The 15,626-nt window shown below is 36.6% G+C and overlaps 3 protein-coding genes across 5 annotated transcripts; 2 read left to right on the top strand and 1 right to left on the bottom strand.

The window, feature by feature from the left end:
• The first annotated feature begins 745 nt into the window (after positions 1 to 745).
• On the top strand, positions 746 to 2,279 carry LOC136252664 (uncharacterized). Its single transcript, XM_066045207.1, has 5 exons — positions 746 to 936; positions 1,005 to 1,155; positions 1,209 to 1,371; positions 1,610 to 1,732; positions 2,209 to 2,279. Exons 1-4 carry the CDS (start codon positions 892 to 894, stop codon positions 1,644 to 1,646), a joined length of 396 nt encoding a protein of 131 aa, XP_065901279.1. The 5' UTR covers positions 746 to 891; the 3' UTR covers positions 1,647 to 1,732; positions 2,209 to 2,279.
• On the top strand, positions 1,676 to 2,562 carry LOC136253536 (uncharacterized). The gene is made up of 2 exons (XM_066046205.1): positions 1,676 to 1,732; positions 2,209 to 2,562. The coding sequence occupies exons 1-2, from the start codon at positions 1,676 to 1,678 to the stop codon at positions 2,560 to 2,562; spliced, it is 411 nt and encodes a 136-aa protein (XP_065902277.1).
• On the bottom strand, positions 2,532 to 7,777 carry LOC136254276 (uncharacterized). Of its 3 annotated transcripts, none has more exons than XM_066046944.1 (6): positions 7,718 to 7,777; positions 3,956 to 4,100; positions 3,837 to 3,902; positions 3,736 to 3,782; positions 2,844 to 2,989; positions 2,532 to 2,799 (listed from the first exon to the last, which is right to left on the bottom strand). In XM_066046944.1, exons 2-6 carry the CDS (start codon positions 3,980 to 3,982, stop codon positions 2,597 to 2,599), a joined length of 489 nt encoding a protein of 162 aa, XP_065903016.1. In that variant the 5' UTR covers positions 3,983 to 4,100; positions 7,718 to 7,777; the 3' UTR covers positions 2,532 to 2,596. The 3 variants fall into 3 exon arrangements, with proteins under 3 accessions (XP_065903016.1, XP_065903017.1, XP_065903015.1); XM_066046945.1 differs by lacking the exon at positions 7,718 to 7,777 and adding an exon at positions 5,210 to 5,363; XM_066046943.1 differs by lacking the exon at positions 7,718 to 7,777 and having other exon boundaries at positions 3,956 to 4,102.
• Between the last annotated feature and the right edge of the window lie 7,849 nt (positions 7,778 to 15,626).

Here is a 15,626-nt window from a genome sequence, read left to right as displayed (position 1 = left end):
GATCCAGGGGATTTGAGAGGGTTCCATGGAGCACCCTTTTTGAAAAATCATCAATAAAGCACAATCAAAATACTCTAATAGAGCATTCACTAAAATCTAGTGATGTGCGATATAGCTTATTGTTTACATTGCGATTATTGCAAGCAAAATTATCATGATTATGATAATTATCACGACAATTAACATGTAACATTAGATGCCAGTCTACAGGTGAGAACTTATACAAACAACAAGTTTCTGAGTGCAGTTGCAACTAATGATGAAAATTTCTATCAGAGAAAGTTTCTTGTTTATTGCAATTACTATGTATTTAGTTGAAATTTTTATATCACAATATAGCTTTGTCACAATATGATTATCATGAGATACACGGTATACGATAGATTGTACCATCACTACAATAATGCAACAGTCCAGGATGTCATCAAATGGCAGTTGCCAAATTGGTCTTACTGTATGTTGAACTTGAGAAAAACTGAAATTCACTCAAAATTTCTGCCGCTTTTGGTCTGAGCCTTCAAAAGTGTGGGTTGCAAAAGTGAAACCCCGAAAGTATATGAATCCACTTCTTGAGCATTAGCCACATGTGTGCAAATGACTCAATAAGTTTGTTCGATTATGTTAGATTACACTTGGTGGAATGAGGTTCGATGATGTAAAGCAACGTTGTGTACACTGCAAGGAACTTGGACCTAATGTTGGGGTTTCTATGGCACCCACAACAACGTACTGTATGATGAATTGGTTGAGGAAGGAATAAAATACTTCTTCAGTTACAAGGAAAACGCAGCAGGTGTGGCAAGTCGTGAATATTTTTTGGCAGATGGGCAAGGAAGCAAGTTGCCCAACACCTTGCAAGGCCGCCCATGAGTTTTGGCAGATTATCTACACATGCATGGCATGTTCCCATCAAAGACTAGGATATTCTGTGTACAAGTAAGCAGTCTTGTGTATATTCTGAATGTGGGATATTTAATCATGTGTATTGGAAATCTATAATATAGCAAGAGATCATCGGTATTCCCAGTGAGCCAGTTAATGTTCATACTCCAATACCAGAGCCAGGTACTTCTCATGTTGTTGCCACAATACCATCTGACTCAAATGATGAGGTGGCTTTGAGAGATGTACAATGCAGCAGTGACAAGAAAATAGGTAAATATATCACAGCTTTGTAACACAATTTCAATCTTTACGCATGTACGAAGATGAACACTTCATTCCATTTTCATCATTTACACTGGGACGTAAACTTGGTAAGGAGGGTTATGGATTGGTGTTCCTGTCCGAACTAAATGGAACGTTTGTTGCTGCAAAGCAAATTCCATTGACATCAGATGAGGTCGACATGAGTGAGATTAATGTTTTAAGGTGATAAAATAGTTATATAGCTATATGATTTCCATACGTGCTTTTATAACATTTGTTTACACTGAACAGCTCACTGCGCCACCCTAACGTTGTTGTGTTCATGGGGTATTCCAGAGATGAACATCACGTATACATCTTGACTAATTATGTACATGGTAGAGATTTATTCAACCTCCTTTTCAAAGAGGTACATTTATTGACTTGACTGAAATCTTTACATGTGTAATTATTGTCACAGAAAATACCACTCTCAGCAAGTGACCAACTGTCGATAACCGATCAAGTGGCACAGGCACTTGCTTATATGCATGGACGAAAGCCTCCTTTTATTCATCGAGATGTAAAGCCAATGAACATATTGGTGAGTACATGTGTAGATTGATGTAATATAGGCAAGCATTGTCTGTGTACTTGTCAAGTTCTTCGGTGCCTTAATAGTACTACTAGAGAAAGATTGAGTATAAATGTTATGAGATGTCACTGATATGGTACCTTAAAAGCTATGTACATTGTGCAAATGAACTTCATAAGTACTTTTGTATTACTTTGGACTTTCTGCTGCACATAAAACAATATACCATATTTACTTGGTTAAATGCCGCACCTTTAATAGTTGCCGCACTGAAGGGGGGACCACAATCAATTGTGAAAATAAGGGCTTAAACATCGTTCACATGTATCGAATGGTGGTTAAGCTTGAATAGTCGCCACATCGAGTTTTGAGACTATAAGGTAATAGTAGCCGCAGCGTTTAACCAAGTAAATATTGTACTTTTAAACTTATTTATGAATGAAATAATTTTATGGTTTGTTAGAAATTATAATTATTGTTCACAGGTTGAAAAGGGAACTTTCCATGTATACTTAACAGGCATGGGATTAGCCAGACTCAAGATAACAGTTTGTACAATGACAAATGTTGGAAAAGCTGAAGGCACACCTTATTATTCTTCACCAGAATGCTTTTTTGGAAACACATGCCTTGCGTCTGATGTTTGGAGCTTTGGTTTAGTCTTATCTGAAGTGTTTGGGAGAAAACATGCATGGGGAAAACTAATGACCCATGCTGAGATGGCACAACTTATTGTGGCTAAAACTCTACCTTCTGTACAACACCTCAACCCAACCATCAGAAGAGTGTGTGAAGGTTGTTTGCAGTATGATGCGAAAAAGAGAATCAATAAATTATGATGACTGTGATACAACAACTAAGGGAAATAAATATTTAACAACTCAAGACACTTTTTAGATGTTTGTACGATACTATGGCTTCATCGGCATTTGTAGGCTTTGAAATATTATCTTCACTCATTACATGTTCAGCTAAATCAGTGAACTCCTTTGGTACAGAGCAGGGTTTAGTGACACCCCATTCACGTGTAGATTCTACATCATCACTACTCACGGTGTGTCTATATGATCGTGTCCCTAATAATTGCATAACATTTTATTCAAATTTAAGTTTATCATACCTTCATCTTCAGGAAGAAAATACAGCTTATCTGGTATACCACCAGGATTATAATTACTTGGTCGTATTCTATGAATGTTCCATTCATGTGCCACGTAATCCAATTCAGCTTGTATCAAGTCCATAAAACAGTATCGAAGGCAGTCACTACACACAAAATCCATTGTTTAATTGGTGATAAGTATGTGTATTTTGACAAATTCTATAGCTGTGTTAGCCAAACTATAATCCAGCCAATATACATTGTCTCAGAAAACATGACTATTTTAATTTGACATTGGCCTACACAAAATTTTCAATCATAGTAATGTACTTGATATTGGTAGAATGTTCACATAACTAACCTAATGTATAAATTGTGTGACCAAATGCCTAATCATACATAGTTTGTTCAGCACTGGTGATTCTAGACCTGATATACAGGTGAGGGGACAGCATAAAATGTTGTATGACTGTACCATAAAGCAGAATTTTAAGGGAGTCAGGGTGGGTGGGGGGGACCCCAGAAGCTGCAGGATTTTTACAATTATAAGGATATAAAATGGCTTAAAATTAGTGCTAAAACATTTAAAATGCTAAAACTAACAATACATATCTATACCACAACTTTCCCCCTAAATTTTAGAAAACTTATTTTTCAACAGGGCGGGCCTGTGCCTAACCCCCCCCAGTAGAATCGCCTATGTTGTTTAGACACTGTGACCAAGCATTTTTTTTCTTATTTCAAGCATTGCCAATATTTCCTTAAACTGGATGATGCATGCAAACAAAATCGAAATACTTTAATATAATTGGTTTGCTTCAAACTCCAATGCATTTTAATTGTTTACAGTAAGTTTATTAGCATATATGCAACAACACCATACATATATAATCAACACTCTTTTACTTACGTATGATATTCACTGCTGTCATCCAGTTCACCAGATTCTCTCAAAGCCTGTAATCATAGCAATTTTGCACTTATCACATGTGAAACACTAATTTCACACACCTTAAAATAATCCATCCACCATTGCACAGCATTCTTGCGGAGCTGTCCCCACCAAGCCTCAATACGCTAGTTTGTGCACGATTAAAACAAACAAATAATAAAATACAAGGTAAACAAACTTGATTGGAAGTAGATCGGCCATACATGAAGCTTTTCTCCTTTGCAAAGGGATCGTCATGTTGATCTCGCAAAAATGGCTGCAAAAATGCTATAATTTATTTGTATTCTCAGTTCCTCTGTCCGTTCTTAAAATTGTAGGACACCCTACAGTAATAAACACATCAGTTTTAAATTATATGTTTAGCTATCATATGCCTTAAAACATACCACATTCAATTGATTAATTAAACACTGCAGCTGTAATTAGCCTATAATATAGTATAAAAAACTAATGAGGATATTCAAGGGCCGGTGCTATCAGTACAAAGCGGCCCTGAGACCTCAGTGCATCAAAAAAAGAGTACGTACTTATTACAATAGCTGCAATGTGTTTCACCACAATGTACACTAAAATTGGAAACAATATATGAGACAAAAGGTATGGCATACAGAAACACATTATAGAATAACTATTGTTTGTTCCCTTCTCTATTACTGTAGGATTACCTTTCTAACACCACAGATACATAATTATTGTCACCGTGAGGCATGTTCACTGACACAGTATAGCTACAGCCATTATTCAAATGTAAGCCTTTTTGTATCAAATCTAAAAATGTACCACTGCTTGAAGGTTCTTAGTTTACTAATTTGTTAAGATGCCTTACTGTAGTTATACTGATAGTAAAGTGTCAGTAAACTTAAGTATATGGAACATAATTATTTTACTAAGTTTTAAACTATCAGTAAAACATCAGTGAATGCGGGTTTACTGAAAAACTACTAAAATAACAAACAATTAACTGTTCCATATACTGGGGATATACCAGTGTAGTAAACTACGATACTTCAAGCAGTGTACGTTATTATAGTACATTTTGATATTATGTCTTGGCCTTATATGTTTACATATACTGTATATCCGAGGATCAAAATGCCATCCTGCAGGAGCTGAGAATTAGGAAGGATGAGGGTGGGCAACTGTATCCTCTGCCATTTTTGAGGGCAGCACCTATTCACTTATTCCAATGCCCAAAATGCAACTATGGTACTACTCAAACGCAATGTCGCTATATGGATTGCAAGTTGATGTTTTCACAAAATTTTCATCCTTGGAACACATCAGTAGACAATTAAAGTAAAGCAATCCTAAAATATTAAACTGTAAAAATGCTTAAGTCATTCAGCAAAAAAGTTGAACAAGTAACATCAAGAGTTAGAGGATTAATACTTGGTTGTATGTATACTATATTTATCTCATGTTTTCAACTAACCTGCTAATTTTTCTACACAATTTAAATAGTACCCTGCAATAATGTATGGATCATTATTTGAGGGGTACATGAAGCCAAAGGATTCTATGTGAGTAGCTGTTAAAAGGTAAGATAAGGATTATACGCTTGTTTTTAATATTGCTTACCCGTCAATGCAGCAATGTATGGCGAAACCATATGGCTTTAATTTATCATATCCGCCACAATGCCATATATAGTCTGGCCCCCATATATGTGTGTGCGTGATTGTGTGTGCTTGTGTGCGTGTGTATTGTGTGAGGTGGCGTTGTTAATTAAATTATCGATAGTGCTAATTATATTAGTGATGCAGGTACTTTCAGGCTTGACTCCTTACAGAAAATTGCATTGTCTTTGCAACTACCGGCCATGCGCGGTTTGAGCATGCGCGTGTTTTGAATAATAAAATGCGTACAATACAGAGTTTTGGTATTTGCTAACTAGTGATGATCCTACCATTCCTGGTATACTTGCCGTAAAGGTGTGTATAATTCCGGTTATGCAATGATTTAACTGACGCGGAATTAAACGGCTTCGATACCTGCGTACTGTTATACCCGGAATTGCGCGCGTTTTATTATTCAAAACACGCGCATGCTCAAACCGCGCATGGCCGTTTGTTGCAAAGACAATGCAATTTTCTGTATGTGTGTATTGAGTGTGCGTGCGTGCGTGCGTGCGTGCGTGCGTGCGTGCGTGCGTGCGTGCGTGCGTGCGTACGTGCGTGCTTGCCATGTGTTCATAATTGATCAAAGTGATGTTTCTTTTCGTAGATGATCTCTGGACAGATAACATGATAGGGACAATACGGCTGCCACATCTGGAAATAGCGTAAAAGCTGAATATAATTATATTAAAATAATTACTGTTAATCTGTAATGTAATCATGTGTTTCTTCTTTTTATCATGTAAACAATGATTTATTCACTTGCCAGTTTCAACAAAATTAATAACGATATCACGTGATCTGGCCTGCCTTATCAATTCCATCACACTTTCTATCTACTACGTGTTGAATAGCACGGCTAATACGAGAGATGTTAAGTACAATGCAGCACTGGGCATATACTCATTCCCACCCTATGCGTATAAAACGCATCACGTGATCTATACGTTTACACATTCCACCAGCTTGCAATTTGCCATTACTCCTCAGTAAGGCATAGTTTGATTGCTACTTAGTACCTAGCTTGTTTATTTATTCTTTCTTTAAAAAAGTTTTTAGGCGGTAGAATTAGCTAGCTACCCTTTGTATGCCATCATACACTAACATCCCCAAACAGCTATCATTTGTTGGATTGAGCTTTCATTTCCGCACCAGAAATGTATAAAATTGCGCACGTGTCCTTATTAATGATAGTTCAGCCGGCCCATTAATGTAGTGTTCGATTGTGGTGTTCCATTAGGCATGTGTTTACATCCAAGAAGTATGCAGCTGGCCGCTACAAGAAGACTTGGAGATGTCCTGCTGTTGCTCTAAATGAGTCTACCTAAGTTAAGAAAACGCGAGGTGGATGCGGTACGTTTGTTCATACCGTGTGACAGTATTGCAGGGCGATTTATGTGCAACAGCCCTATCCTACATGTACTTTAGTAAGAAAGTTAGTTGGCGGTACATGGAAGGATACAATCCTACCACCCAGGATACCAAAACTTCACTGGTGGTGTGTATTACTCCACCTGAGATGCGCATCCGTACTAGCATAGCTGTCTTTTTGTGTGCTCAATTGGGTTCTGTACTTACAAATGGTTAGTGCTGCTTAATGCCATGTCGCTTAATAGTTGGGTATGCGATAGCTATCTCACTGGTATAGGAACCGTAAATCCACTGATGTAATGCACCTATCAATGTTAAGCCCCACTACCCCCCTCCCGGGCTTACTAAGGGATTAGTGGGGGATTTTCGCCGATTTGATCAGAAATTTTGCCCCACTAGTGGGGCATTTGACCGTTCGAAATTTTAGGCGTTTGCTTTAGCTTGCGAGCTATGAGAATTGATCTGGATATGGTGGTGTTTTAATTGCAGTAAATAACTCTATTGATTGCCAAGCACTTCAATGTTGTAACTCCTGCGAACTTTGTGCAATCAAGATACTCTTACCTAATAACCAGTCATTGATAATTATTGGTGTGTACAGGCCACCAGATAGAAATAACTCCTACATAGAAAGCTTGTGTGATACTATCTACCAAATTGTATTGAAGCTTTCTGCAGATTGTTCTTTTAGCCAGTTGGTAAAGTCCCCACTCGTGACCAAAACATTTTGGACCTCTTTTTTACAAACAGACCAAATCTTGTAAACCATTGCTATATTGGACCAGGCATAAGTGATCATGACATTATCCATACATCTATATGCTGTAATATTAGGAAGTCACCTGGAATGCAACATAGAGTATACATGTGGAACCAAGCAGATTTTGATCAGATACATCACAAGTTCTCTACTTTAAGTAACAGTTTTATTGAAAATTATTCTGTTGACACACCTGTTGAGAACTTGTGGATCTCATTGCGTGACAACCTCAAGTTAATTCTTGATGAATTCGTCCCTTCAAAAATGGTATCAGGGATCTGTAAGAAGCCATGGATAAATAAATCAATTAAACAACTACGGCGAAGAAAGCAAAAATATTACAATTTAGCTAAGAGATCTAAATCTGCAGTACATTGGAGAGATTACAAACTTCTCAAAAAACAGATGCAGAAAGAGTGTAGAAAAGCTTACAATGATTACATGCACCAAATGATCTACGATCCATACCAAAGTGGTAGAAAGAAAAAGTTTTTTCAACATGTTAAATCTTTACGCAGAGACCCAGGAGGAATCCCCATGCTTGAAAAAGAAGGAAAAATGTATTCAACTAAAGCTAATATACTGAACGAGTATTTTTATTCTGTGATAATAATGCCTTATTACCAGACATGGGTAATGCCCAGTACCCAAACATACCCACTATACAAGTAGACACTGCAGGCATTGCAAAGTTATTAGGTGAAATAGATCCTTATAAAGCAATGGGCCCAGATGGTATTCCACCCAAACTGCTTAAGGAATTGGTAAATGAGGTTGCTCCCTGTATGCGCCTTATGTTCAGTGCTTCTCTAAAGCAAAGTGTGTTACCTAATGACTGGAAAACTGCTTTAGTGACCCCAGTATTTAAGAAGGGCAGTCGAAATGACCCTTGTAATTATCGTCCAATATCATTAACGAGTGTGTGGTGTAAATTGTTTGAACATGTTGTCAATTCAAATATCATGTCTCACCTTGAAACGTTCAGTATTCTTTCAGAATGTCAGTACGGATTCCGTGGAAAACGTTCCGCTGAACTACAGCTACTACAAACTATTCACAATTTTGCTCTAAATTTAAACCACAAGGTACAAACTGATGTCATATTCTTGGATTTCTGTAAAGCCTTTGACAAGGTTTCACACCGATTTCTGTTACACAAGTTGCACCATTATGGTATTAGGGGAACCATTCTTCAGTGGATCTCATCGTTTCTTAATGGCCGTAGTCAAAGAGTTGTATGTAATGGTTGTATAACACACCCAGTGAATGTTGCTTATCGTGGTGTACCTCAAGGGACAGTGTTGGGTCCCTTATTGTTTCTGGTCTATATCAATGATTTACCAGAGTGTATATCATCATCCTGTGGTCTTTTCGCAGACGACTGTGTGTTATATAGACCAATAACCAATCAAATCGATCAAGAAACTCTTCAGCAAGACTTATATAATTTACAGCTTTGAGCAAATAGGTGGTTAATGATGTTAAACATGAATAAATGTGAAGTTCTACACATTTCACTGAAGCAGATCATCAAGAAGTTGTACTTATTATATGATGAACCACTAAAGTGTGTAAATGAAACTAGATATTTGGGAGTAATGATTGACTCCAAGCTTACTTTCAACACACATGTAAATTTAGTATGTAAGAAAGCAAACAATACCTTGTCCTTTCTGAGAAGAAATCTGTCTTCATGCCAGCGTGAAGTGAAAGCTGAAACTTACCTGATGTATGTGCGTCCCATAATGGAGTATGCTACTTGTGCCTGGGCCCCTCACACCCAATGTAATATTGACAAGCTAGAAGCTGTTCAAAGGCGCGCAGCCAGATTTGTTATTGGAGATTTTCGCTCCACCAGCAGTGTAACACAAATGCTAACTACCTTGAAATGGAACAGTTTAAATTATTGTCAAAACATGTTAAGACTCCAAATGATGTACAAAATTATTCATCATATTGTGGACCTTACTCTACCAGAATGTATCACTTTTAATAGAGGAATTACCCTGGGTCATGAGTACAAACTTACCCTGCCATTCACTAGAATCGACACATATAAATTCAGCTTCTTTCCTTCCACTGCTATACTATGGAACAACTTGCAACCAGAGACTGTTGAAGCTTCATCAATCACCGTGTTTAACAACTTTCTTATAAATGAACTGTAAAATTGTAATTAGTTAGCTGTAGCTATATATTTTGATTTGTATATTGCATTTATACTCGCTGTGCGAGGTCTTGCAATTATAATAATTAATACTCTAATAGCGTGCACATTTTTTGAGGACTTCTAATAGAGCATACATAAAATTTTCTAGAACAATCTAGCTAGCTATATATAGTAGAAATTACAAATTAACGTTTGATTATATCAGTGCAGCAGTAGAAATTACAAACGTTTGATTATGCAGATTTCAACTAGAAATTTCACTTATATTATATAAAAGCAGAAATTAAATGAGGTGATCAGCCAAGGTAGCTGTGGTTCTGTGGTTAGGCCACTCCAAATAAGACTTTAGTTTCCCGTCCTGATGTTTTTCGTTATTCGGTGGGGGCGGGAGGCTTATTATCATTATTCATTAAAGACTCAATTAAAGATGTCACTGCTCTATATTAGAGTATCTTCCAGTGGCGTAACCAGGAAAAAAATTTTACCGAGGCAAAGTTTATGCATTGAAATAATTGGGAGGGTCAGCAACTGAGTCACACACACTTTCAAGATTGGGTGGTACAGCATTTGCAGGTTGACTCTCTGTTTGGATGGAAGAGATTGCTTCAGAAGACTCTGAGCATTTTCTACATGTCTTAAGTAATGTTCCAGCTTAGTTAATGCTACAGTATAATGTATACCATGCATGCTAGTGTAATTGTACTCAACACAAAAACTGAATTACACTACTCTGGAGATGTTTTGAGTGATCAGACCATCATGGACTGCAATGGAGGTCATAGTCATGCACATTACTTTTTCAGCATTGATCTGATGTGATTTTAAAAATCACGACGTACATTTTGCAAACTATTCATGTTTTATAAGATAATCAATTTTCAAATGGAAGTTCCATCTATCTCACTAACATCAATGTCATCAGTTACCAGAGGTCATGCACAACGTTTCAGAATCCCACAAGCAAGAATCAACTCATACTTATTTTCCTTTTTACCATCCACTATTAAATTATGGAACACTTTGCCAGAAGATGTGGTCAATCAGCCACCTATAAACTGTTTTAAGGACGTTTTGTTAAACCATCTGAATTTACTTTGATTTTGTTTTGTATTTGTGTGTTATACTCCTTGATGGAGTCCTACACAGAAATAAATAAATTAAATAAATAAATAAATTTTTTAAAGTCAGAGATTGTCTCTTTGATGTGATGTTCAACTGCATGTGATAATCATGCCAAGTTAGTAAGTCTAGGGGCATGCTCCCTTAAGGAAATTTTTGAAAATATATGCTTTGAAATGGTATGTGGAGGCTATTTTTTTTAAATTGTTACTGCTAACTGTCTACATGATATGCATGATCAATTGATTAATGTAGACCAAGCAGTGTAATGAGAACAGTGGCTATAATCTGTACTGAATGTTCTATTAGAGTAGACTATATTATGATGACTGCTCTATTAGAGTATATCTCGATCTTTTTACAAATTCAAGTAGTTGAAAAGTGATCCATCCAATGCCGGACTGTATCACCATGGGTTCTGGCCCTGCTTAGAACTACAGCCATAAATACTATTGTGTGTGGTACAGTAATGCTGTCTAGTAAGATTTGAGTAGTAAATTCGGGATGTCAAAACTGAACTCAGGCCTGCTCAGCCTGTTCAGTTGAGCATTTTTTTTTTTTACCGAGGCAGCTTCCTTGGTTGCCTCAATGGTAGCTACGCCACTGTCTTCGATCTTGAGAGGATTTCAAGTTCATGAAAATGGCTACTTTGCAAACTAACAACCACCAGAACCGTTCATTTTTGGGTTTCATTGTGCTTTTTAGCAATGCAAAATAAAATGCTCCATGAGAAGTTTCCAGAAAGCACCACAGGATGAAGTGGTTAAAATAATGACAATAATGACATGCAATGCGGGTGCCCAGACGTGATGCGGGCGGAGGACGGCAAACTACACTCTCATTTGGAGTGGCCTTAAGGATGCAGGTGTTAGGTATGGAGGTCCCTGGTTCGAACTCTGGTACGGGTTTATTTCAACATTAATATAATATTATTATACACCTTTTTGGCCCGTGGTGACTGCTCTATTAGAGTATCTCGTTCCGGCAATTTTACATTTGTTTGGTCTTTATATAACTTTGTAGCTGTAACTGAATTTTCACTATAAAAAGCTGATTCTTTCAGTATAGGCATGACAGCAAATCAATCTATTTTATCTTTATTATTAATATAATAGCTTTCATTGTGAATTGGGTTTCAAGTTGGTAGCCGGCTTTTTGCAGCTCCCTTAAGAAAAAAACAAAATTTCAATGTAATCAGTGAATGTGACAAGTCAATGCTTTTAGAAAGAACAAAAATTAAAGCAAACAGTTAACTGTGAGTGCTTCTACAGTATCTTTGGTATTCTCAGGGCAGTTTGGTACACATGTGGACTATACCATGCTGATTCTATTGTAAAATTTGTGACCTAGCTATTAGTGATGTTAAAACTGTATTATTGTTCTTCTACACAATGGTGGGCATGCAAACCTCCTTGCCCCACAACACACAATAGCCAGTGTGCTATGGTCACCATTATTATCTGATCTTCCAGGTACCAAAGTTGTGCTGGTCCAACTCGTATATATAGCTACAAGTACAATCAGGCCAAGCAGAGTTTCTCTAATACTCCTCGAAAGTTTCTGTCCTAAATTTGATATAATCAACTTGAAAGTGGTACACATGTGTTGCTATATCCATTAAAATTCTGTGTTTGTAAATACTCCTTGTGCAGCATCGGTCAGGATGTACCTATTTTTAATACTGCTAAAAGCAGTGAGCATCATGCTGGCATGATAGGCGAACTTTTCTACAGTGAACACTAAAAAATAGTAACTTTGCATGTATTGTATAAAAGAGATTGAGATAGTCTAATAGAATAATCACCCAGTAAGCAATGTATAGTTCCTTGTTATAGGTGGAGATACTCTAATAGAGCAGTCATTATAATTCTTGTAAAAATATCCTAATAGAACATTCACATAATTATGCTTTAGAGCTTGAAACACAGAAATAAAAATATTAAGAAGAATCAAGGGGGGAAGTTGCTGTAAAGAAAATTTGGCGGAAAAACCAAGATAGGTTGTCATCTAGCATTGTGTACATAAATACACACTTCTATACATGTATTTTCAGATGCAGCCAAACCCAGGTGAATATGCAGCTATTCAGTGACCATTTTTTCTCAAGATGGTATGTGCCTGTTCTTTAACAGTTGCCAGTCTGTTACAGCTGGCATGAATAATGCAGACATCCTGGCCAGCAGCCTATTTGCACCTTTACTGAATATCACATTTCATAATGCACATAAATGGTAATTTTAATTCTTTTTGTTTCACATTGTGTTTCATGGTCAGTAAGCATTTAGCATGATCTAAAACAATTGTAGTTCAGTTTATAGTCAGGAATATTCTAAAGTAAAAAAGAAGGTGTCAATTATAAAGAATTATTTGGTGAGAGGAGTGCGAAGCTAATGAACCATGTGAAGTATCCTGAAATTTGAGATATGATCAGCTTGTACAGTAAAATTTGAATGCTTTGAGATTGATTTTAGATGGAAACTTTAATGCACTGTATATGCAAACAGATTTGGATAAATTGCACAGAATCTTAATCTATGATAAACAGCTTGATAGTGAACGTTTACTGTACGTCATCAATCAAATTTGGCTGAACTTGCCATCCTTGCATCACATTTTTGTTGACTCTGCTAGTGATCCATATGGTGAACCTCATCATCTCATTGTCGTATGTTTAAGAGACCAACAAATTAAACATATGAAAAAGTGCATACAATCTGAGAACATGCACTCAAATTATATTTTGTTATGTCATATTGTTTAACAGTCTTGTAAACTTTTGAAAGCTACATAGCTGTGCATTTTAGATAGTTGGGTCATTTTGGTTGTAATCAAGACACTCTAATAAAGCAACCAAAACACTACCACCACTATGTAGTATGTAGATTACAAAAATAATACTAGCTATATTATTTTTGTGATTATAGAAGTACATATAAAAACAAGAAGATAATTTATAGTGTATTAATAAGTAACACATGTGACAGGACCTGCAAAAATAGAGCATGTACACATGAGTACAAATTACACACCATCACAAAGCAGGCCATACGCATCTCAGTACTAGGATAGAATATTGCATTCAATAACAATAATAAAACCTATAAATTTTTAATAAGTGCTGAAATTACATGACCGTATGTATAATAATGAAAAGTATGTAGGCAAATTTTGTGGCCCACATGATCATGTGTCCTGTTTTTGCAGGCTCAGTATGTATTTCTAGCAAATTTGAAGTAATGAGCTTAAATACCTGTACGGTACCATGTCCATAAATAAGTATAGCTTTCCAAAGATATTGAATGGCTGAATATTACTTGTGCATGACCATGCTCACTGTCCTATAATTATTGGCTTTCGAAACTTACACACACACACACACACACACACATACACACACACACACACACACACACACACACGCGCGCGCGCACACACGCACACACACACACACACATTATGGCAATTCCGGTGTTCTAATGATATGGAAAGCTACGGAAAAGTAGTGTTTTATGTAGTGGTCTCATTGATAGAAGGCGGTTGTTCTGGTGATCACCCCACAACTATATTAAGCAAGACCATAGACAAATTGCTCTGGTTAACACCTGGTAGTGTAGACCTTGGACTGGAGCACTGTGAGTAGATAATGATATGCACTGTACATCCTCAATGCTACACAATACAAAGAATATCTTCATACTGGCTATACATTGTTAACATGCTAGAAGCTGTGGCATGCAGACATTCATTCATTAACAGTGATGTGCACACATATACAGTTCATTCCATTGATGGACTTATGGCTACATATACAGTACAAAAGATCATAATGATCATGATACAATCGTAATCCAATCATGATCAGACGTAACACATTATCATAAATCATAACATTACTCCCATATAAGCATTGAATCAAACCAGTGGTAGAAATTAGAAACCCAAGTCACTTTTAATTCTGCTACATACATATACAGATATATGTTAATGATTGCCAAGGACCGGAGAATATGTGCACTAAACAATCATGCTAATCTGGAGTCTTTAAATAGCAATAGAGAGTTTAAAAGCATCGCAAAATCAAAGATGGTGGCAATATGGATGTTTTATGCTGGTGTATATATATATTGTATAGTGAACTATGCATATACAGGTACGTATAAGAGGTGAAGAGTGAGTTGAACCTGTTTCAGCTAGCTATAGTCTTTCCCCTATGTTGCCTGTTTAGTTTATAGGTGTCCATGTTCAGGTTAGCCTGCACTTGGCTATTGATTTGTGTGTCCACACACACAGATGTATATGTGAGTTCATGTGTGCAGACATTACAAAGACTTCATTCTGTGTCATGGCACAATTTCAACTGTTTGTATCTATATCACATGTCAACCAGTGATATAATATATATTGCATATGCACCCATAGCTATATACAAACAGGTACACACTGTACAATCATGTGTACATGTAGCATGTGATATGTATGATATGTACAGCATACTTGGTGTTCAGTACTACTGTATGTGTATGTAACATGTATATAGCCAACCATATATGTATATGCACTCAGAGTGATAATATTGTCGGCTCTGGGAGTGGTCTGAAATGCAGCATCACTAGCATCTACAACTGTAACATGTATTTAATGTAGTAAGATAAGCCTTAAAAAGGAAATTTCATGTCTTGTCTGGAAACTGCAGCACATTATACATATAGCAATGCTTGCATATTAATATTAAGTCTTTCAGGTTACATTGTATAACATAGGTGGTCACATGGAGGGTAATTTATTTTACTGTGTTGGTAAACAAGAGGCTAAT

This window comes from Dysidea avara, chromosome 4 (genome assembly GCF_963678975.1).
Source record: "Dysidea avara chromosome 4, odDysAvar1.4, whole genome shotgun sequence".
NCBI lineage: Eukaryota > Metazoa > Porifera > Demospongiae > Dictyoceratida > Dysideidae > Dysidea > Dysidea avara.
This window is presented reverse-complemented; position numbering and strand designations above follow the sequence as displayed.

What these genes read in the sequence shown, in the direction of transcription:
- LOC136252664 (XM_066045207.1), top strand. Translation starts at nt 892, where the DNA reads ATGCATGGCATGTTCCCATCAAAGACTAGGATATTCTGTGTACAA. An exon ending in CTAGGATATTCTGTGTACAA is followed by an intron (nt 937 to 1,004) that starts GTAAGCAGTCTT and finishes TCTATAATATAG; the next exon opens with CAAGAGATCATCGGTATTCC. An exon ending in CAGCAGTGACAAGAAAATAG is followed by an intron (nt 1,156 to 1,208) that starts GTAAATATATCA and finishes GCATGTACGAAG; the next exon opens with ATGAACACTTCATTCCATTT.
- LOC136253536 (XM_066046205.1), top strand. Translation starts at nt 1,676, where the DNA reads ATGCATGGACGAAAGCCTCCTTTTATTCATCGAGATGTAAAGCCAATG. An exon ending in TAAAGCCAATGAACATATTG is followed by an intron (nt 1,733 to 2,208) that starts GTGAGTACATGT and finishes TATTGTTCACAG; the next exon opens with GTTGAAAAGGGAACTTTCCA.
- LOC136254276 (XM_066046944.1), bottom strand. Translation starts at nt 3,982, where the DNA reads ATGTATGGCCGATCTACTTCCAATCAA. An exon ending in GGTGGATGGATTATTTTAAG is followed by an intron (nt 3,783 to 3,836) that starts GTGTGTGAAATT and finishes CTATGATTACAG; the next exon opens with GCTTTGAGAGAATCTGGTGA. An exon ending in TTTTCTTCCTGAAGATGAAG is followed by an intron (nt 2,800 to 2,843) that starts GTATGATAAACT and finishes TGCAATTATTAG; the next exon opens with GGACACGATCATATAGACAC.